Below are 23929 nucleotides of genomic sequence, written 5' to 3'. Positions count from 1 at the left end.
CCACACCACGTCAGCAACTTTGCCAGGGGGCCTGGCACAGGGAGGCCACGTTCTCCCCCCAATTCTCTACTCACAGGAACTCCCCACGTGCAAGATCTGCGGGGGGGCACTTTGCACACATTATCTCGAGCCATCTTTATAACTCCCTACAGCAGGTGCCTGGATCACCCACTCTAGAGGTGAGAAAAGCTCCAAGTGATTTGCCCAGGGCACAGAGCCGGCACTGGAAGCCAAGCAGCCCTGGAACCCACCTCTACCCATCTTCTTCCATCCAGCCTCAGTGTTTCCCACTGCCCAAGAACTGGCAGGCCTCCCCATGCGTGGCTCGACGGAGGTAAGGACACTGCAGACTTCAAACGCAAGCAGCAGGAGCAGCACTGGCGCAGACAGCCAGCTCCCTGGGTGGGGGGGGGGGGACTCTCTCCCCTGCACACCCAGGAGCTGCCAGCGCCGCGGTGGCCTGGAGGACATTTACGAGAAGAGCTGTTCCCCTGTGTAAACCACTCAGTAACGTCCCTTCCCCCTTTCGTGTAGGACAAGTCTTGGCATTGAGATTCCGCTAAGCCCAGAAAGGGTTTGGCAGATGCCTTAGGAAATAAAACCGTCAGTTCTGAGTCCACCACACAAAGGCGCCCCTGTCCCAGAGGACGGTCCCCTCATCTCCTGGAACCGTGCCCAACACCCCCACAGCCTGGGGCCAGTCCCGGGGGAGGGGGTGAAGCTGCAAGGAGACAGTTGGGTCGTAAAGACTGTGCAGGCAGTTTCCCACCAGCAGGAGCAGCCTTTGCCCCTCCCGCCCTGGTCGGTGCAGAATTCTCTGCTTACAGAGTCAAAGACGAGGTGCAGGCCAGCTCCAGGGGCTGTGTGGCCAGCACGAGTGTCATGGAGTTAGGGTGTAAGGAAAACCTGACAAATGCCAGAAAAATCTGCCAGTAAGGACCCACTGCGTAGTGGATTCCAGTAACCCATGTAGAACACCAGCATTGAGGACATAGCAGGTACCCACCTCCTGCAGAACAGATTCGCCAAAAACATTTTGAACTCTGGGCCAGGGCTGAGAAGGTAGCATGCAGATTGTTAAGACAATGAGTCCTTCCTGGTAACACCCAAATCCCAGGGCAAGGTGCCATTGCCCCTTCTAATGTTCGGACACAGAGTCTCTCTCCACTCGCTTGAGCCCCAGTCCTGCTCTTGATTCCAGTTTCCTGCTAATGTGTACCCTAGCAGGCATCAGGTGCTGGCTCAAGTATTTGAGTCCCTGCCACCCCATGGAAGAACTGGAGCTCCTGGCTGGAGGCTTGGGGCTGGCCTAGCCCTGGACATTGTGGACATTTAGGGAGTAAGTGAACCAGCAGATGGGATCTCTCCTCTTTCTCTCTCCTGTCTCCCAATCCTTTAATAAAATAAATAAATACAAATTTTTTAAGAAACCACGCTGCCTGAGCCCTGCTCAGGTCCACCAACTCCCACCATCTGGGACCTGCAGGCAGGAGACCCGGGGTCCTTGTCAATCTGCCCCCTGCCAGCTGTGCACTCTGGAGCTGACCAGACCCTGCTCTTGAGCACCTCTGGAATGAATCATGGTTTATGGCGCTCGCTGCTGTGTCCGGCCTAGCTCCCAACAACCCAGGCCACCTGTAGAATCCCATCCCGGTGCCTCTGTGTTGTTACCCCCGGCAACCTCTCCATAAAGTCACTTTTCCAGTTTGCCTGAGGGGCTGCTAGTCTTATCATTGGGAACCTGACTCCACCCTATTTCACCGCTGCATTTCAAGGACAGGCCCGCCAGCGGCTCTGTGGGTGTGGCCTGTAGGGACCACTCTCCTACCCGGCTCCTACCAGCTGCGGGTGGGTGCAGTGAACACGCACAGGGCAGAGCAGAGGTTCCGACCTGGAGAAGGTGTTCCGGGCGTAGTGCATGATGCTGTCGAAGTCGTAGGTCTCTCCCAGGGAGCTCACTTCCCCAGCTTCCATCTTCAAGAAATTATACTCCTGACCTGTGACACAACACATAAGGCCTTTGGAAACCAAAGCAGGCCACTGAAGGGAAGCAGGGGAGGGGCCCTGCAGCTTCCCAGAGCCCTCTCCGCCCAGGCGGTCCCGGCAGGCTCTGCCATGCTGCTGTGTGTTGTCTGGACAGAAAGGGAACCCTGAAGCTTACAGCAAGTCCGATGTCCCTCCATTCCCCCTACTCCGTCCCGTCCCCTCTCCCAAAGCCATTCAAAAGCCTTAAAGTTTCAGACAAGTTCACTATCAATTTGCTACCCACCCTCCAAAAAGAACCCCGATGTTGGACTTTGAAGAGACAAAACAAATCAAAGTTAATTTCACAAATAGTTCACAATTCACATTCTCTAAAACATTTTTAAGGCAACCATACTATTCAATCAGCCCCTCTCATGTTTAATAGCAATTTCTCTGCACAATGAACAGGAAAAGGCATTTTTAAAGCATCCGGATGCGTTATCTGCTTGCAGGAGAATGTCTCTGGGCAGAAACACTGCTTTCACACACTCTCCTGTCCTAATTGTGTTTCGGTCTTTAAAACACGTGTAGCCCAAGTCAGCAGAAAAGATTCTGATAAAATCAGTCAAGAGAACTCTAGTTGTTGTTTTTCTTTTCTTTTCTTTTTTTCTTTTTTTTTACTCATCAGCTCTGCTCTGGCCCAGCTTGTTCCTTTTAGGAAGCGGAGCTGGGTTTCATTGTCCCTTACAACATGGAAGATCTTTCGCTTCTGCTCCCCCTACAAGCTATGGCAGAGGACCTCCCAGGAAGGGCCACAGGCAGACAAGGGCAGTGCTGGGGACAATCGCCTGGCTCTGGGGATGCCCCTTTCCTGACCAAGCGGCCCCGGGCTGTCCCCAGGCCCCCTTACCTGGCTGAATGTTTTCTCTGATGATGGTGACGTGTTGGTCTCTGTCCGGGCGGGTGTGTTCATGCCAGAACCCAACCACGTGGCCCAGCTCATGAGCCACAATGCCAAACTTGTCACAGTTCTTCCCAATGGAAATGGCCTGCGGGCCTCCTCCTCGGCGCCCGACATAGGAGCAGCAGCTGCAGCAGTGCAGAAATTCCAGTCAGCAGGTCAGGGATTATCAGGAGAGGCAAGCCCCTCATGTGTGTCCCACACACATGTGCAGGTGTATATGTGCGTGTGTGTGTGCAAAAGAAACACAGAACTTCGTGGGTGACAGTGTTCTCACTGTTCAATTTCGCACCCAATATAGAAACCGCCCCCACCAAATGCTGCTTGACCTCTTTGGTGGTCATGGATCCTCTTGAGGATGTGAGTAGAGACATGGTCTCTCCTTCTGGGATAAAGTGCACACCCCAGCCCTCCTGCCCCCGGGGCTGATCTCTGCCGGACCATCTCACTGACAAGGAGAAGCAGCTGGGGAAGGAGACAGCTGAGTTTTGGGCAACATGCATCTAGGGACCATTACCAGGGGACTTTAGAGATGGTATCCTTCTGAGCATAATCATATTTTCAAATACTATTTATTTACCATTCCTAACACAGAAAGGAATAAAATAGAAATGGCCTATGATTCCACTAACGCAGATAACCTCTATTGAGTTAAAAAGTACATGACAAAAGTTTAAATATGAAGTTTCCACATCCAATTACTTGATCCATAGGCAACCGCTGCTAACAGTTTCTTGGATGTCTTTTCAGAAAACCTTAATATAGCTACAGACATATAGTTTTCCATATAAATAAAGTCATATGTCTCTGTATCTATGTATGCATCCGTATGTTTATACATGTATCTATATGTCCAAATATTTATCCACATTGCATGTTTTACTTAATACACTATGTACACTATGAAAAGCTTGCCCTTTTCCCTCAATTTAGAATTTTTTTTTACTTGAGAGGCAGAGGAACAGAGTTCCTATCCACTGCTTCACTCCCCCAAATGCCCACAATGGTCAGGGCTGGGCCAAGGCAGGAATCAGGAGCTGAAAATTTGATCCAGGCCTCCCACATGGGTGGCAGGAACCCAGTTACTTGAGTCATCAGTATCTGCCTTGCAAGAAGTCGGAGTCTGGAGCTAAAGCCAGGAATGAAACTAAGATGAGACATGGGCATTTCTACCACTAGGATAAACACCTGCTCCTTCAAGATCTTTTTAATAAGAGCTCATATAGAACTCATTCATTCTTTTCAAGACAACACAGTGGGTGAGGTTTGACCTAGCGGTTAAGACACAGTTTAGGATGCCTGGGTCCCATATTGGAGTACATGGGTTGGACACCCAACCCTGCTCCTGACCCCAGCATCTTGCTAATGCAGATCGTGGGCGGCAGTGGTGCTGTCTCAAGTAACTGGGCTCCTGTCACCCGTGTGGAAGACTTAGATTAAACTCCTGGCTTCAGCCAGGCACAGCCCGGGCCATCACACGCATTTGGGAAGTGATCCAGCAGATTGGTGCATTGCACACATTGCACTCTCTCTCCACCCCTCCTCTCTCTCAAATTCTGAAAAACAATAGCATAATATTAAGCTTATTTCATGGTAGTGTTTTTCATAGGATTAAAATGTAGTCCATCTGTTTTCTACTAATGTCTGTTTAGGGTGACTCTAGTTTTTTTCTAACCAAACAAAGTCATAAAGATAAAGGAGATAAAGACAAATAAACAGAAAAAAGTGAAACAGAGTAGAACTCTCACTTGCCCATGGTAAGGGAGATCTTTGGGCAGGGGCTGAACAGACACCAGGGTACGTTCCTGGGAAATTTTCATAATACTGTCAATTGCACTCCCCCACATGTTATCTATTCACGCACTCACTAATCATATATTTAAAAGCTCTATTTCCCCACACTCTGGCCAATACTGGTTTTATGGAATTTTCTACCATTTTCACTTTAGTGAAGCTGGCTAGTTTTTCACATATTTTGACATATATATGATCTTTCCTGTGAATTACATGATCACATCTTCTCTCAATTTTCTTTGAGATGTCCACCCTTTTATAATTGATTTGGAAGAACCCTTTGAAAATTAGGGGAAGGGGCCTGCACTGCGATGTGGCTGGTTGAGCGCCACCTGCAGTGCCAGCATCCCATGTGGGCACCGGTTCAAGTCCCGGCTACTCCACTTCCAATCCAGCTCCCTGCTAGTGTGCCTGGGAAAGCAGCAGAAGATGGCCCAAGTGCTTGGGCTCCTGCACCCACATGGGAGACCCGGAAGAACCTCCAGGCTCCTGGCTTCGGATCAGCCCAGCTCTGGCTGTTGAGGCCATCTGGGGAATGAAACAGTGGATGGAAGACCTCTCTTTATGCCTCTGCCTCTCTGTAACTCTGCCTTTCTAGTAAATGTACAAATCTTAAAAAAAGAAAAGAAAGAAAGAAAAGAAGAGAAAATCAGGGGAAACTGGTTTTGATGGCCAAAAGCATTGAAAATATTTTGGTTATTTCTCATTTGACTTTTCTTATTTATGTATTGCTTTTGCTTCCTTATTGCCATGGAAAAGCTTTGGTGTTTCAAAGTTTCTTCATTATATTGCTAATTTTTTTTTTTTTTTTTTGACAGGCAGAGTGGACAGTGAGAGAGAGAGACAGAGAGAAAGGTCTTCCTTTGCCGTCAGTTCACCCTCCAATGGCCGCCGCGGCTGATCCAATGGCAGGAGCCAGGTACTTATCCTGGTCTCCCATGGGGTGCAGGGCCCAAGCACCTCGGCCATCCTCCACTGCACTCCCGGGCCACAGCAGAGAGCTGGCCTGGAAGAGGGGCAACTGGGACAGAATCCGGCGCCCCAACCGGGACTAGAACCCAGTGTGCCGGCGCCGCAAGGTGGAGGATTAGCCCAGTGAGCCGTGGCACCGGCCCCAAAGTTTCTTCATTATATTAGGAGCTGCTTAAGAGACCATCCATAGTTCAGGATTACACGTGAAATCCACCCTGCTTCCTTTCTTTCTTCCTGCCAACGTGTCTGCCTCTCTTTCTCTTTCCTTTAGGCTTACATCTTTGTCCAGCTAGAATAGTTCTTGGTGTTAGGAATCATTGACGTAGGAATCCAGCTTTATTTTTTTCCTCAGAGATCTAATTATTGCAATATCCAAACATACCAAATGATTACCCCATCTTATTTTTACACATTTAAAATGCAACCTAAATCTGTATATAGGTATATGTATTTTGAACCCTTTTTGCCAATTAGCTCTTTCTCCTTAACTTCTAAACTGTTTTCATTGTTATAAGTCATTCGGAAGTGTTCTTGCTCTAGGCTCTAAAAATATCACGTAAGCAGTGCTAAAGTACCTATTTCTTGAAGGCCTAAGAGAATTCACCTATGACACTCTGTGCTTGGTGCTTTGGAGGTGACAGCCTCCCCCTAATTTCTCAGCGTCTTTCAGTGTTGCTGGACCCTCAGTTGGACCTCGCAGTCACGGCCATTACCCAGACTGTGACAGTCCTTGCCCTAGCGTTTTGCAAACCGCTCCTCCAGTTCTGCGCAGGCTGCTGGCCACCTGCCCCTTTCTCATTTCTAAGTTTGTGTGTTTCTACGATTTCACGTTTGTACCTCTATCACAGATGCTCCGTCTCTGCTTTTGCTTACTCGGATTCTTCACTCTTGAGTTGATTAGCCCTGTCACAGCTTCCCTGATCTGTGCCTGTGCTCCATCAGGTCCTCTTCCTGTGGGGTGGCCGCTTCTCTCTGTTCCCCTCTGGTAACTTCTCTGAACTAAACAGCTCACTGTCATCCTGAAGTCGCGATGTGGATGTACAGGCCTGTGGGTTTTCCTCTAGACACAGCTTTAGCCTTACCTCATTTTCAACTGCAGGGCTCTCATTATCTAGACATTCTGCAATTTTAATCTTGATTTCTTTTGACCTAAGAGCTATAAAATAAAAAAGGAGGGGCAGCTTTTAAACTTACCAGTAATGCTTATTTTATTTTTGCTATAATGTCTAGTTTTATTGATTTGCAAACAAGTACTATTTCTGCTTTCTTTAGAATCCATTGAGATGTTCTTGCTGTGTAATGGATGGCCAAGGTCTACAACCCTTCAAAAGGCACTTAAATGTGTTACCAGGCTGCAGAACCCTGTCGTCCCATAGAGTCACTCTATTAATTACATTTTTCCAATCCTCTATGAAGCTCTGCTTATTTTTTGGTCAACTTGACACTGATCTCCTCGGGCTGACGGAAATGAAATAAGTCTCCTGCTGCGGTGTTCCTGTCCATTTCTACTGAACTCCCCGAGGCTGCTTTTAAGACGATTACTGCTGTGCGATTTGGTACATGAAGATTTATGATAGTCATAGCCTCACCATACCTTGTCTCCCTTCTCACCGGAAAGAGCTTCACCTTTTAAAAAATTTTTTTAAAACCCCCACTTTCTGGCTTTAACAAGAAAAACAAGACAAGAGCCTGTGACGGCAGCTTGCTTTGGTTACAGTTGCCTGTCTGTCTTCTTGCCTTTTACTGTTGAGTCTCTGGGTCATTTTCTTCAGCAATATCCCCTATGCAGAGCATGCCCTTGGGCTTCCGTTTCTGACCCGGACACAGGGTCCTTTCTCTTTCGGCAGGAGAGCCCATCACCCTTGCATTTACTGGCACAACAAGTGGCTTTGGGTGTAATCCAGTTGTTTTATTAGACACTTTCTGCAGGAAGCCCATAAGCCCCTGAAGCCCCTAAAATTACTTCTCGAATTCTGCATAAATAGAAATAAAAGATAATTTTATTTTGATGCGAAATAATTTTGACACCCATGCATGCAAAGGGTCTTCCAAAACCTCATGAAAATGTATATTCTAAAAAAGCTGGGTTTGGATTTTGAAATAAACGTATCTTTTCATTCCATTTTCCATGACTTTGTCAAAGCACCTCATGCATGCACTGGCTCTTCAGGGAAGAGCGCCTATCACTTCATCACAGGGTCACAGACCCGAGTCGGGCAACCACTGCCTTGTGCCTTTCTCTACAGGGAGCACCGCCCATCCGGTCCCCGCAGCCCTGGTGCCAGGACCCACTTGGGGCAGGTCATCCTGCCGTCCTCCTCTGGATCCACCTGCATTGCCACTTAACTGTTGATTTCTCCATGGACAAAGGCAGTTTCGAGCCCACCTTCGACTGACACAAATCACAGCTCATCGGAAATGCCCGGAGTTCCTGAAAATTCTGGCCCCTTGGCCCCTCTGCTGCGCCGCCCTGGTTCTGCGGGGCGGCTGAGCCCTCGCGCTCTTACCCGCAGGCTCTGTAACTGAACACAATAAAGCTTTCCTCGTCGGTCCGTTCTATGAAGGTCACACAGGTGTGCTTCTCCCAGTGTCTCATGGCCTGCTTAAAAATGGCCCTCTGGCTTCCTGGAACGACAGGACAGGTGCTCGTCACTTCCTCCATGGGGCCATACCTCCCCCAGAGGGTTGAAGGCACAGCTGATGTAAAAAAATCCTGTTAATAATAACAGTGTTGTTCACTTGAAATTTAATGAGCGCACATTGTAAGCGTCCTCACCATCAGCCCCCCCCACAACACCCCGAAACCAGTAGCTATGAGCAGTGATGGATATGTTAATTAATCTATTGTGATTATTGCTTTAGACATGGAGGGAGAGTTTCACCAGTTCATGGAGGAGCCAGTATAGTGGCAGAGTGGATAAAGCTGCTGCCTGCGAAGCCAGCATCCTATATGGGCACTGATTTTTGTCCTGGCTGTTCCACTTCCAATCTAGCTCCCTTCCAATGCACCTGGGAAAGCAGCAGAAGATGGCCCAAGTGCTTGGGCTCCTGCCACCTACATGGGAGGCCCAGATGAAGCTCCAGCCTTCTGGCTTCCGCCTGGCCCAGCCTTGGCTGTTGCCGTGTCTGGGGAATGAATCAGCAGACAGAAGATTGATCTCTCTCTCTCTTTCTCTCTCTCTGTAACTCTGACTTTAAAATAAATAAATAAATAATTTTTTAAAGTAAGAGTTTATTTTGGTGCAAAAAATTGTAATACATGGAAAATATGTACTATGAAAACACTATGTATGTATGAATTTCAAAACTCATCAAAATAAACTCGTACTTTTAATTTCATTTTTCCAAGAGCTTTTTGAAGTCTCCTCTTGTGTATCAACTCATTACATTATATACCTTGACTAGATAGTTTTTATTTATATTTAAATATTCTAAAACTTTTCACAAGTGCTTATTCTGGTGACCCAGAATAGAAATATATGACACTCTTCCCTTGCTAAAAATATAATGTAACTTTCCTAAAACACCCAAACCCAGAAAGTGCAAATTGGGAGCAATGGCAAAACTGATTTTACAAAATACCCTGGGCTCCCCGACTTTTCCTTTGTATTGAAAGCATCTTTCTAAACTTAAAACGCCTACCCTGGTCATTGAATGTGTAAACTGCAGGTTTATGAAGTAGGGGGAGTAGGTAAAAGACTAGGCAGGCACGGGCGCCTGGTGCAGTGCTGGAGATGCCACTTGCAATGTCCCTAAGCCATAATGGAGTGCCGGAGTCTGGGTCCTGGCCCTGCTTCTGGTTCCAGCTTCCAGCTAATGCACACCCCGGGAGGCAGCAGGTGACGGCTCACGTACTTGGGTGTCTGCATCCATGTGGAAGACCTGGACTGAGTTCCTGGCTCCTGGTTTCAGCCTGGCCCAGCCCTGGCTGTTGCAGACATTTGGGGAGTGAACCTGTAGTTGAAACATATCTCTCTCTCTCTCTCTCTCTCTCTCTCTCTCTCTCTCCTCCCCCTCCATCTCTGCCTTTTTCTGCTTTTCAAATAAATAAACAATTTTAAAAAGAAAGAGTGGGTAGGAGAGGGAGGCAGGGCTACTTAGGAAAGGATCTTGTAGATATAGTCAGGAGTTATGGTTTCATTCTAGTGGTAATGGAAAGCCACGAGATGATTTATGTATTTTTAAGACGATAAAACTTATAGCACATAATTACTAAATTAGTATGTGCCAGACAAAATCCTAAGTATGTTGTTTAACTCAATCAGCAAAACAACTCCATGGAGTAGAAAATGTTATCTTCTCCACTTAGAGAAAAGGGCACCGAGGCACAGGGAGTTCATGCAATCTGCCCAGCACGTGCTCGAGGCAGGACTTGCACCGGGGAGTCACGCCTGTCTCCTGGCCCCTCTGTTTGCTGCGTGGCCAGTCACAGGGGCCCACCAAGTCCAGGGTGTCCCTCAGGCAGCAGAAGGCAGCCCATGATGTGTGGCTGCTCAGCTCTTCCTTCCGAAGGGAGGACGCGCCCTCACCTACCCATTCTGCAAACCCCATTTACCCCTCCAGACCAGGGTTTTGTGTCATGCACCACACGGAGCCCCAGGAAGATGGGGGTCTCTGAGGACGCAGCCCCAACAGAACCCGCAGTTTCCTCTGAGCGGGGGACTTCGGCAGGCAGGAGCGCTGTGACCCTGGCATCCGCCTGGTGCTCCCAAGAGGCATCCACTCCTATCTAGGAGGTGCTGTCAGCCTAGGGAGACAAAACACCCAGCCCCCAAGCAGGGGTCACCTGAGGTTACTGACCAGTGAAGTTCCCTCCAATGACATAGGGGATAACCCCCCCGGGCCATATCCTCTCTGTCCTTGAGGTCGTGGCTCTTCGGACCCGAGGAGAGGAGGTCTCAGCTGCGGCTTGCGCTGTCCCAGGGCTGTGCGGAGGCGTGGCATTCTCCTTGTCATCTGCAAGACAGTCAGGTACCATTTACTTTGACCTTTGCCTCCCCCTGTGAATCAAGGCTAAGACTGAATAGAGCACAAAGCCGTAGAAGGGAGGTTGAGACGGGTTGTGCAGGGAGTGCTAGGTGTGTTCAGGTTGTGAGTGCCTGGGTGGTTGCTTTCCAGGCTGCAGGAGGACCTAGGGCAGTCGCTGTGCTAGGCCTGGCCTCACTGGCCACAGAAGCAGGTGTGCCCACATGAGGCATAGCCCTCTGGGTGGGGCCAAAGTGGGGGTGTGCTTCCTTCTCAGAGCTGCCAGCATTTGGGGGAACAGGCTGAGTCAGTCCCTCACCATGTCCAAATACCATCAGTGTTGTACATTTTGAAATTATTTGGTCAGCACAACAAAGAAAGTGGACCAGTCTGTGATGTGGAGAAAAAAAAATATTTGCAAGATAGACCCTTAGAAAAAGCAGTGCCTTATGGCTGCATCCCCTCTAACCCCAGCTCTTCCCAGTCTCTCCTCACATCTGCACCCTGGCAGGAGGAATGTGAGAAACAGACGGGAGCCTCATTTAAGGTCCTGAGTCCAAGCATCAGGCACTGGAGACAGCATGGGTGGACAGGTGAACAGGTAGACCAGAATCCTGAAACCTGGGGTTGCTACACACCTGGATCCACACTCACATTGGTCACCCTTCAGATCATTTAAGGTTTTGTTGTCAGTCCCTGAAATCCCACGTTATCCTCACTTGGCGCATTGTCTCTCTCCAGTTTTTATATCCCCCCCCCCCCCACACACACACACGCTAAAAATCAGCTTTTGGCTTTGTCAGTGTTTTCATTTTTGAAATTTCATTAATTTTATTTTATTGTTCCCTTCTCTTATTATTTATCTTTTCCTGACATTTCTTGCCTAGCTTCTTCTCTGTAAAAAAAATTGAGATATAATTTGCACATCACGATGGTCGGTCTTTTAAAGTAGACAATGCAGTGGTTTTTAGTCTAGTTATAGAGTTGTATAAGTGCCATCACACAGGCATTCCCCGTGGCTCCCTCCCCAGTCGTTGGCAGCTGGCCACCTGCTCTTTTGCTATGGATTTGCCTTTCTGGCCATTTCCCATACATGGACTCACAGCACATGCAGTCTCTCAGCTGGCGTCTTTCCCTTAGGATGGTCTCATGGTCCAGCCACGTGAAAGCAGGCATCTGTTCTTCCATACATTTTGTGGTGGAATAACATCCACTCCACTGTAGGGCTGCACCAGATTCTGTTTGTCCCTTCCCCACTTGATGGACATCGGAGCTACTTCCACATTTTTGGCTATTGTGAACAAGGTGTTTATGAACACTTATCTGCACGTTTTTGGCGTGGACCTGAGTTTTCAGTTCTGTTCAGTTATGCCTAGGTATGGAAATTCTGGGCCATCCTCTAATGGTAACTCCACATCTGAGCTCTCAAGGAAAGACCAGAGTGTTTTCTAAAGCGGTGGCACCATTTTACAACCCGGTCAGCAATGTACCAATATTCCAACGTCTTCACGTCCATGCCAACACTTGCCATTGTCAATCTTTTTGACTTTACTCACCCTCATGGGCATAAAGCGGCATCTTGTTGTGGTTTTGATTTCCATTTCCCTAATGACTGATGATGCTGAACATGTCATCGTGTGTTTAGTGGTCATGTGGAACTCTTCCTTGGAAAAACATGTATTCAGACCCTTTGTCCACTCCCTAATTGGGTTCTTTGTTTTTTTATTATTGTGTTAAGATTATTTTTTTAAGATTTTATTTATTTGTTTGAGAGGTAGAGTTACAGTAAGAGGGAGAGACAGAAAGGTCTTCCATCTGCTGGCTCACCCCCAAGATGGCTGCAACGGCCGGAGCTGAGCTGATCCGAAGCCAAGAGCCAGGAGCTACTTACAGGTCTCCCATGTGGGTGCAGGGGCCCAAGTGCTTGGGCCATCTTCTGCTTTTGTAGGCCATAGCAGAGTACAGGATTGGAAGAGGAGCAGCTGGGACTCGAACCAGTGCCCATGTGGGATGCCGGCTCCGCAGGCAGAAGATTAACCTACTGCATCACAGCGCCGGCTCCAAGATTATCCTTTATATATGCTGGATACCAGACTTTCTTAGGTACATGAGTTCCAAATATCTTCTCCTATTCTGTAGGTTGTCCTTTCAGTCTTTTTTTTTTTTTTTTTTTAATTTATTTATTTGAGAGGCAGACTTACAGAGAGAAGGAGAGACAGAGAGAAAGGTCTTCCATCCACTGGTTCACTCCCCAAACGGCTACAACAGCTGGAGCTGGGCTGATCCCAAGCCAGGAGCCAGGAGCCTCTTCCAGGTCTCTCATGCAGGTGCAGGGGCCCAAGTATTCGGGCCATCTGCTTTTCCAATCCTTAGCAGAGAGCTCGATCAGAAAAGGAGCAGCCAGGACACAAACCGGCACCTATATGGGATGCTGGTGCCACAGGCAGAGGCTTAGCCTACTACGTCACAGCGCCGGCCCATCTTTTCACTTTCATGATAGTATCCTTTGAAACACAGAAGTTTGTTTGTTTTTTGATAGGCAGAGTGGACAGTGAGAGAGAGAGACAGAGAGAAAGGTCTTCCTTTGCCGTTGGTTCACCCTCCAATGGCCAGCGCTCTGTGGCCGGCGCACCGCACTGATCCGATGGCAGGAAGCAGGTACTTATCCTGGTCTCCCATGGAGTGCAGGGCCCAAGTACTTGGGCCATCCTCCACTACACTCCCTGACCACAGCAGAGAGCTGGCCTGGAAGAGGGGCAACCGGGATAGAATCCGGCGCCCCAACCGGGACTAGAACCCGGTATGCTGGCGCCCCAAGGTGGAGGATTAGCCTAGTGAGCCGCGGCGCCGGCCAAGAAGTTTTTAATTTTGATAAAATCCAATGTATCTATTTTTCTTTCATTGTTTAATGCTTTTGGTGTTATATCTAAGAAACCATAACTGAATCCAAGGTCACAAAGATTTAGACCTGTTGTCTTTGAAGAGTTCTCTAATTTTGGCTTCTATATTTAGGTCTTTGATATATTTTTTGTTAATTTTTCTTTATGGTTCAACTTCATTCTTTTGCATATGGATATCAAGTTGTCTCAACAATATTTGTCCAAAAGACTAGTTTCTCTCTAAGGAATTGTTATGGCACAAACCCATTATTTTCTAGCTTCTTGAGTTAAATGCTTAGCACATTAACTTCAACCTTTCTTATGTTCTAATATTATCATTTAACGCTCAAGTTTCTAACTTCCTCTTTACCTCATCGCACACCTTGATTTGTCTATTTTCAAGGTTAGATACTAATGTATTCTGTAAGTTCCATTTAGAATCTCTTCCTTGCTCTTTTTATTATTTAGATGTACAATTTTACACCTCTACACATTTGTTTCTCTGTGTGTCACAGATCCCAAAGACTATATTCCAAGCAGCCGCTCTACGAGGCAAACATTTCTGCAAGAGGCCAATAGTGAACCCTGTGGGATCAGTGGGGCACATGTTCCTTCTTACAACAGAGGAAGCAGCTGTAGGCAATATGCAAATGAATGGGAAAGCTGTGTTCCAATAGACTTTGTTTGTCCTAACAGATAGCAAGACTTGGCCTGCGGAACACAGATGGCTGGCCCATGCTTCAAGGTATCAATTCTTTGGTATTTAGAGTTTTCTTTCACAGTTTAGTACAAGGCAGATTTTTTTTTAAAGATTGTTTATTTGAAAGGCAGAGTTACAGAGAGATGGGGACAGACAGAGAGGGAGAGAGAGATCTTTCATTATTCACTGGTTCACTCTGCAAATAGCTGCATCAGCTAGGGCTGGACCAGGTCAAAGCCAGGAGCCTGGAACTCCATTGGGTCTCCCTTGTGGGTGGCAGGGGCCATCTTCCACTGCTTTTCTAAGCTCATTAGCAGGGAGCTGGTTTGGAAGTGGAGCAGCTGGGACAGGAACAGACGTCCATATGGGATGCCAGTCTCCCCCCACCCCCACTTTTATTTAAGGAATACAAATTTCATAAGTACAACTTTAGGAACATAGTTATTCTTACTACCATACCTGCCCTCCCACCCACACTCTCACCCCTCCACTGACTCCCTCTTCCCTTCTCCATTAAGATTCGTTTTTAATTAACTTTATACACAGAAGACCAACTCTATACTAATATTTCAATAATTTGCACACACACATACACAATGTTTGAGAACAAATTTTACAGTTAACTCTCATAATACAACTATTTGAGGACAGAGGTCCTGAATAGGAAGTAAGTGCACAGTGACTCCTGTTGTTAATTTACCAATTAACACTCTTATGGATGACATCAGTGACCACCCGAGGTGCTTGACATGAGCTGTCTAGGCTATGGAGGCCTTTTGAATCCACAATCTCCATCAGCATTTAGACAAGGCCATAAGCAAAGTGGAAGTTCTCTCCTCCCTTCAGAGAAAAGAACCTCCTTCTTTGATGGCCAGTTCTTTCTGCTGGGGTCTCACTCACAGAGATCCTTCACGTAGAACATTTTTTGCCACAGAGTCTTGGCTTTCCATGCCTGAAATGGGATGCCAGTCTTGCAGGTGGCAGTTTAATCCACTGAGCCACAGCGCAGGTCCCCCAGACTGATTTTTATATATGCTCCATGTGTTCTTGAAATAATGTATATTGTCTAATTGATGGGTGAAGATAGCTACAAATGTTGCTCAAATAATCACCTACAAATATTTTTGGCTCCCTGGCATATCAGTTACTGAGAAAAGTGCTGTAAATAATCTCTGATTAAGTTTGTGGATTGTCTTTTTCCCCTTTATTCTTAAGTTTTACTCTAGATCTTTCAAGACCATGTTGGTTAGAAAACAGTTTAGGATTGTTAAATGTTCCAAATGACTTGTTCCTTTTATTGCTAATGACCTTCAATATAATAACAATAATGCTTATCCATAATAAAGATTATTTTGTCACATGTTAATATTTTTTATTTATCTTTTATTTTTATTATATAAAGCTTTTATTTAATAAATACAAATTTCATAAGTACAACTTTTGAATTATAGTGGTTCTTCCCCCATACCCATTCACCACCCCCAAACCATCCCACCTCCTACTCACTCTCCCATCCCATTCTTCATTAAGTTTCATTTTAAATTATCTTTATATACAGAAGATCAACTTTATACTAAGTAAAGATTTCAACAGTTTGCACCCACACAGATACACAAAGTATAAAGTACTGTTTAAAGGCTAGTTTTACCGTTAATTCTCATAGTACAACACATTAAGGACAGAGGTCCTACATGGGGAGCAAGTGCACAACGACTCCCGTTGTTGATTTAACAATTGACACTCTTATTTATGACGTCAGTGATCACCCGAGGCTCTTGGCATGAGCTTCCAAGGCTTTGGAAGCCTCTTGAGTCTACAAACTCTGACCTTATTTAGACAAGGCCATAATCAAAGTGGAAGTTCTCTTCTCCCTTCAGAGAAAGGTACCTCCTTCTTTGATGGCCCCTTCTTTCCACCAGGATCTCACTCACAGAGATCTTTCATGTAGGTCATTTTTTGCCACAATGCCTTGGCTTTCCATGCCTGAAATGCTATCATGGGCTTTTTAGCCAGATCCGAATGCCTTAAGGGCTGATTCTGAGGCCAGAGTGCTTTTTAGGGCACTTGTCATTCTATGAGTCTGCTGTGTGTCCTGCTTCCCATGTTGGATCATTGTCTCCTTTTTAATTCTATCAATTATTATTAGCAGACACTTGGTCTTATTTGTCACATGTTAATATCGCAATGAGTTTTATTTTGATTAGTTTTGCCTCATATGGCATTTTCCCATCTATCTATTTTCAGTCTTTTTGTGTAAATATATTTTTATTGAGTCATTCAACAGATGTTATTCTGCAAGTAAAACATATTCCCACAACAAACAATAAAACATGATTTGTAATGATCATAATACTGAAGTTCAATATTATCTTTTGTTGAATATGAAAGATTTTTGTAAATTAACACTTTATTGAGAAGAATTATAGATTCACATGTGGTTGTAAGAAATAATACAGAGGGATTTTGTATATGCTTTATTCAGTTTCCCAAGGGTAAAATTGTTTTCTGCAGTACAACAGAATAATACTCATAAGGACTTTGATACAATCCAATGATCTCATTTAGATTTCCTCAGTGTTTTCCACGTGTGCTCATTTGTGTGTGAGTGTATATGCATGCATAGTTCTACACAATTTCATCACATGTATGGGTTTGTGAAGCCACAATCATATTCATAATTATGGACAGTTCCATCACCACAGATCCCATCTGCTAGTCCACTCCACAAGTGCCCACAACAGCCCCTTGGCCAGGACCTAAGTCAGGAGCCAGCAAATCAATCTAGATCTCCAACATGAGTGACAGAAACACCATCCCTGCTGCCTCCCAGGGTCCCCATTAGCAGGAAATCAGGAGCTGGAATCAACCCAGGCCCTGTGACACGGGCGTGGGCATCTCAACAAGCATCCTGATAGCAGCTCGGCCAGTCACCTGCTCCCATGCATGGGTGTTTGCGTGAAGTGCTCATTTCTCTGGGATAAACACCCCCAAGAGGAATCACTGGGTCAGGCAGTAATTGAACCTGTTTCTGGCTTCTGTACTCTATTGTACTGATCTACTTGTTATACCTTTGCCAATACCAGAATGCCTGGATTACCACAGCTATACAGAAAGCCTTAATACAGGGCAAAGTGATGATTCCCTTGTCAATCTTGTTTTTTATGATTGTTTCGCATATAAATTTTGTGTGTGCTTCCATGTAAATTTTTTTTATTTGATAGGTAGAGTTATAGACAGTGAGAGAGAGAGACAGAGAGAAAGGTCTTCCTTCTGTTGGTTCACCCCCCAGATGGCCGCTACAGCCGGAGCTGCGCCGATCCAAAGCCAGGAGCCAGGTGCTTCCTCCTGGTCGCCCATGTGGGTACAGGGGCCCAAGCACTTGGGCCATCCTCCACTGCCCTCCCGGGCCACAGCAGAGAGCTGGACTGAAAGAGGAGCAGCCAGGACTAGAACCGGCGCCCATATGGGATGCCGGCGCCGCAGGAGGAGGATTAAACAAGTGAGCCATGGCGCTGCCCCCCACCCCCGCCATGTAAATTTTAGAATAAGCTTTTCTATGTGTGCTCTTTCACTCTCTCTCACACACACTGAGATTTTGACAGGAATTGTATTAAACCTACCTATCAATTTGGAGAGAACTAGCACTTTTGCTATATTGAGTCTTCCAGTTTGGTGGGTGCAGTACTACCCTTCATTTGTTTAGATCTTGCCTTCTTTCATCAATATTGTCTAATTTTTATCACACAAATCCTGTATATATTTTGTTAAGTGTATGTCCCAGTGTTTCATTTTCTTTGGAGTGGTTATAAATGGCATTGTGTTTTAAATTTTGGTTTCTGGATGTCCATTGGTAGAATATAAAAACATGAGGGAATTTTGTGTGTTCATCTGGTATTCTGAAATCTTACTACTCACTCATTGGTCCTGAGGATTTTTTTTTTCCTTGTAGATTCCTTGGAATTGTCTATGTAGACAAACATGCCATTTGCAAATGGTAACAATTTTATTTCTTCCTTTCTGATGTGAATGCCTTCTACTGTCTTTCTTGCTTCATTGCAGTGTCTAGAAATTTTCTTGCTTCATTGCAGTGTCTAGAAATTCCAGAACTATGTGGAATATGAGTACCCTCACCTTGTTTTTGATCTTAGGAGGAGAACATTCAGTCTTTCACTATTAAGTATGATGTAAACTAGGTTTTTGTAGATATCTTGTATCAAGTTAAAATATTTCTCCTTTATTCCCAACTAGCTGAGTCTTTATAATGAATGGGTGGTAGATTTTTATTAAATGCTTTTTCTACATCAATAAATGTGATCACAAGATTTTTCTTTATCTGTTTGATAAAATGAGTTGTTTAGAATAATTTTCAAATATTGAACCAGTCTAATCAGTTTTGCACACCTGGAATAAATATCACTTGGTTATGGTGTATAATTCTTTTTAAAACATTGTTGGATTTCATTTGCTAATATTTTGTTGAGGATTTCTGCATTTAAATTTAATTAGGTTTTAGGTGTTTCAAAATATCTAGATTTTTTCTTTTTTATTTATTCATTTATTTACTTTTGACAGGTGGAGTGGACAGTGAGAGAGAGAGAAAGATCTTCCTTTTCCATTGGTTCACCCCCCAATGGCTGCTGTGGCCAGCATGCTGCAGCTGGCGCACCACACCAATCCGAAGCCAGGAGCCAGGTGCCTCTCCTGGTCTCCCATGGGGTGCAGGACCCAAGCACTTGGGCCATCCTCCACTGCACTCCCTGGCCACAGCAGAGAGCTGGACAGGAAGAGGAGCGACTAGGACAGAATCCAGCGCCCTGACCAGGACAGAAGCCGGTGTGCTGGCGCCACAGGCGGAGGATTAGCCTAGTGAGCTGTGGCGCCAGTCTAGATTTTTTTTCTTGTTCAAGCTAAGGATCTCTTTTAGCAGCTGAGTTACATTTTAGTTTGTTTTATATTTATTTTATTTTATGATATAACTGGACTTACTTCCTTTCTGAGTCTTGTTAAAATCGTGTTTATTTATTTGAAAGACACTTGGACAGGGAGGGAGAGCACCCATCCACTGGTTCATTCTCCAAATGCCCACAATGGCAGAGGCTGGGGTTCAGGCCTTAACCAAAAGCTAGGAATGCAATCCAGGCATCCCACATGGGTGACAGAAACCCAACTGGTTGAGACATGGCCACTGCTTCCCAGGGTCCACATCACCAGGAAGCTGGAATGAGGGGCTGGGGCCAGGAATTGAAGCTAGGTCCTCCTATGAGGAACGTGAGTGTCTTAACTCCTCAGTGAAACATATGCTTCCAATTTCCTCCTCTCTTTATCCTTTACTGCTTTCTACCAGCTTAAGACATTTTTATGATTTATCTATTACTCACTTTCTATTCTTTAATATTGCTTTTAATTTTGAACATTCATATTTGACTTAACAACATATAAAGAATCGGTGAACTAGAAAACAGATCTGAAGAAAGCAGGCCAGTTGCATGCTGAGAGACAAAACATTCCTCAAACAACTTTAATTTATAAAAAGACCCTCACATTTTCCTCTTGTTCTTTACTTGCTTTTAAACTCCCAAATCCGTCTCTATATCAGTGGCTTCCTCACAATTTAGATTTATATCCATTTTCACCGTTTCCTTGCTGACTGCTCCTCCCTGCCTCTCACCCTCCCTCCAGAAAAACACCTGTGTTAGTGTTCATTCATGAAGGCTAAAACTTCTCTTGGTCTTTGTAAATACTTTTGTCCTCACTCCTGAAACAAAGCTTAGCTGGGAATGGTCAGCATTCTAAGTTGGCAGGTTTCTTCCCCAGCACGTCAAAGGCAGCACTCCAATGCCCTGTGGCTTTCACTGATGCCAGTGGGAGGAGGCTTCTCAGTTTTGTGGCCACTCCTCCACCCGGGATCTTTTGTTCTGCTTCCTTTTGTTCCTTGTCTTTGGTGTTCCTCAGCATCATTACCATTGTCTAGAAAAGGCTTTGTTTTAATTCTGCATTGGACTCTTACAGTTCTTGAAATCTCACACCTTTCTTCAGTTCTAGAAAATTCTAATTCATTATGCATTTGACCGTGGGCTCCCTGGCTGTCTCCCATTGGGAGGTCTCTCACCTTCTAGAATTCCTGTTGTTCCATACTGGACATTGTCATTTTATCTTCCATGTCTCCTCACTTTCTTTTATACTGTATGACTCTTAATCGCTCAGGGCTGAAATATGTTGCTGTGGATTCGTTCTGAGAGGAAGAGCTCAGTGGGGGCAAGAGGCACGGAGTCACCGCACAGACACGGGGAGTTGGGTGAAAGCAGGCCTGAGGCAAGCAGCCTGCAGACTCATTTATTTCAGTTGGTGCAGCAGCTTATATAGCCGAGGCAGCCAATCCGGTCAAGGGGCGGCTTATGCCATAACCAATCACTGCCTGTTGCCAGGCAGACTCCTTTGCCAGGTGGGTTCCTAAGCCATTTCCGGAGTAACTGACGCTCGCTTGCCAGTGGCCATCTTGGCATGGCCTTCTCATTCCACCATGTCTCCTCACTTTCTTTTATACTGTATGACTCTTAATCTCTCAGGTCTGAAATATGTGTAGTTTCCTTAGATATATTTTCTTCTTCACTCATTCCCTCTTTAATTGTGTGTAACTCACTACTTATTTCAGTTTCTGTGAATACAGATATCACTTATGGAAGACCTATTTAGAGCTGCTTCAAATATATCTTTTTTTTTTTTAATATTGCCATGCTGTGTTTTTTTCCCAAACTTTCCCTTTGACTCTTTATTCACTCAGGCATCTATTATGGGATGGGTGTTGGGTTAAGATGCCAGCTGGGATGCCTGGGCCCATATCTCACTGCCTGGGTTTGAGTTTCAGCACGGCTCCTGATTGCTAAAGCACACCCTGGGTGGTAGCAGGTAGTGGTTCAAGAAGTTATAATTATTAACATTTTCTTCAGATGGTTTTATCATTTCTACATCTTGGGGTGCCAATTCTCCAATCTGTTGTGTCTGTTAATCCTCCTTCATGGCTTAAGTTTTTGTGCTTCTGATGTTTTATTTTAAGCTCAAGTTGAGGCAAGACTATTCCTTTCTTGCAAGAGCCCCATAGGCCTTGAGTCATGGGCAAGACCCAGTTTTGCATTCCCAGAGCTCTTGGGATTCTAAGAGTCCAGATCGATTCTTACATGCATTTCTCAGTTTGATTCTCTTATGCAGAAAGTATGCTTTGAAAACTCATACATGTACGAGGAACAAAGTTTTGGGGTTCAGTTTCTCATAGGAAAAATATTTGCCCCCACTTAGAGGCTGGGAAAGACAGCAAGATTTCTTGCCATTCTTTTTTTTTTTTTTTTTTTGAATTATTTTATTTATTTGAAAGACAGAGTTACAGACAGAGGTAGAGCCAGAGAGAGAGAGGTCTTCCATTCTATTGGTTTACTTCCCACATGACCTCAACAGCCAGAGCTGAGCCGATCTGAAGCCAGGAGCCAGGAGTTTCTTCCAGGTCTCCCATGTGGGTGTGGGGGCCCAAGCAGTTGGGCCAACTTCTACTGATTTCCCAGGCCACAGCAGAGAGCTGGATCAGAAGTGGAACAGCTGGGACTCAAACCAGCACCCATATGGGATGCCAGTGCTGCAGGTTGGGGCTTTAACCCACTGTGCCACAGCGCCAGCCCCAAGATTTCCTGCCATTCTTCTGAGCCCTGCAGAGGCAGTCATTTCATCAGGATGCCCGTCTGTGCTCCTGCCTCGCATGGGACCAAGGGTTTATCTTCTGTACGTGAATAGGTAGCACACGGGCATTAGAACACCAGCCCTTGTCCCTCGAGTGCCAGTCCAGTTGCAGTGGCATCTGCATGGTCTCGCCACCCTCTGTAGCTTAATTCCAGGAGTCTGCATTCCCTGTTCTCATCTGATCATGGCAGTGCACCTTCTTCCCCTTGAACTTCACGCCACATCTTCAATTTGGCTAGGGGAAATATTACCTTTTTTTCTTAACATTTCTATAGCTATGTAAGAGGTCCCTACCAGTTCAGTTAATCAGATTGCCAGGCGCAGAAATTTGGCATGTAACATCATTTTAAACCTGAAATTGATTGTTTTACTTCTAGAATTTCTAGAACAGAAGTCATACACTTGCAGTCTTGGGATAAACCCAGCCCACAGATGTGTTTTGTTTGGCCTGGACATTTTTGGCTCACACTATGTTTTTTTTAAAAATCTCACATTAGGAGCCAACTTTTAAAAATCAAGGGATTTCACATAGCAATCCGGATTTTCTAGTTTTTTTCTCTAAAAACGGAATGATCTGGCAACAGTGGGTCCATCTTCCGTCATGGCACAACCCGGGGGAGTGCAAGAGCACCTGCTCTCGAGTCAGAACACGTGTCCTCTTGTTTGCTAGCATCTCTCCCCCTCCACACAGTCCCATCCGGCCCACTTCATCTATTTCGACACCACCCGCACCGCACGACCTGCCTGACCTCGACCAGTACTCTGATTTGCGTTCCCGGCTCTAGAAAACAAGTGGCACCAAGTGGCTCTCTGCAAGACGGCAAGAACTGTGGCTGCCTGTTCACCACCCTATGCTCCACACCCTATGTGGTGCCCGGGTGGTGGCAAGCATTCAGTATTTTTGGCATCTGAATGAATGAATGAAAGAATGGGTGAACTGTTCTAAAAATAAACAGCCCAACAGTCCAAACAATTCTGTGGCGGAAACCTCTCTAACATGTTGGCAACGCCGAGGCCCTTAATGTTTACATCCTGAGAATCATCACGTCTTAAGTAACCACAGGCAGCGATGGAGCAAGTGGAAGTTTGTTATTCATTTCCCACATGGTTTTCAACAAGTCTCTTAATTTTCATCTGCTGCCAACTTCCCCGTTTGAGGGAATAACACGCAGCTGTCCCCTGGTGCTCGGACAGGCTGCGCTCTACATGCACGTGGCCTGGTATTGCCAGGGTCGTTTTTCTGCAGCCGAGTCAGCATGGGAAAATCTTAAGTGCACCTGGAAAGAGGCTGGGGTGTAATTTCCAGAGATGGGTTATTGAATGACAGTTTCCCCTTCGGTCCAGTGAGAAATTTAATTTGCCGAGGACTCAACACAGGAAGCATTTGCCGATTAAAAATATGTCTAAACAGATGTTCTGCTCAGCCTGGAAGAAGGATCTTAATGCAACTGTCATTATTGGATTTTCTTGGATTACTACTATCTGGAGTCAGAGTCCAACTCGAAGGATGTAATTATTTACTGTGGCCAAGAGTCTCGCATTTGAGCGGGGGCTCAGGGGCATCTGAAAGGGCTGAGCATGCTGGGGGCAGGGTAGGTTGGGGGATAAAGCCCATTTAAATTCTCTGGCCCTGGGAGCAACCCCGTGCCGCTCTGAAGCAGCAGAGCGGATGCTGCTATTCCCCATTCCATTTCCAGCCGAAGGCGCAGCCGTGTCATAAATGGAACCCAGCCCCCTCGAGCGAGGAACTGCAATTTTCAGATTAGGCAACTGGTCACTCCCACGCTGGAAGTAAATGCCGGAATGACACAGCCACGGGCAGAGCCCTCACCCGGGGAGAGATGGGTACATCCGCGCTGTGCGGGCTGCGCTCCTGGCAGAGTGAACAGCAGGCTTTATGAAAGGGAGGACGGTGGCGTACGCACATTAGTCTCAACCCGCGAAACTCCACATTCTTGTGTCTGTGCC

The 23929-nt window shown here is 45.9% G+C and overlaps 1 protein-coding gene across 1 annotated transcript in view; it reads right to left on the bottom strand.

Moving 5' to 3' along the window:
- Positions 1–23929, bottom strand: part of TLL2 (tolloid like 2) — a 139847-nt gene that overhangs the window by 45525 nt on the left and 70393 nt on the right. The window contains exons 3-6 of the mRNA XM_070057473.1: positions 10493–10648; positions 8200–8317; positions 2876–3054; positions 1892–1997 (exon numbers count right to left, since the gene is read on the bottom strand). Of these exons, the coding sequence (XP_069913574.1) occupies positions 1892–1997; positions 2876–3054; positions 8200–8317; positions 10493–10648 (559 nt within the window). The remainder of the gene's footprint in view (positions 1–1891; positions 1998–2875; positions 3055–8199; positions 8318–10492; positions 10649–23929) is intronic.

Source organism: Oryctolagus cuniculus, chromosome 15 (assembly GCF_964237555.1).
Source record: "Oryctolagus cuniculus chromosome 15, mOryCun1.1, whole genome shotgun sequence".
Classification (NCBI taxonomy): domain Eukaryota; kingdom Metazoa; phylum Chordata; class Mammalia; order Lagomorpha; family Leporidae; genus Oryctolagus; species Oryctolagus cuniculus.
This window is presented reverse-complemented; position numbering and strand designations above follow the sequence as displayed.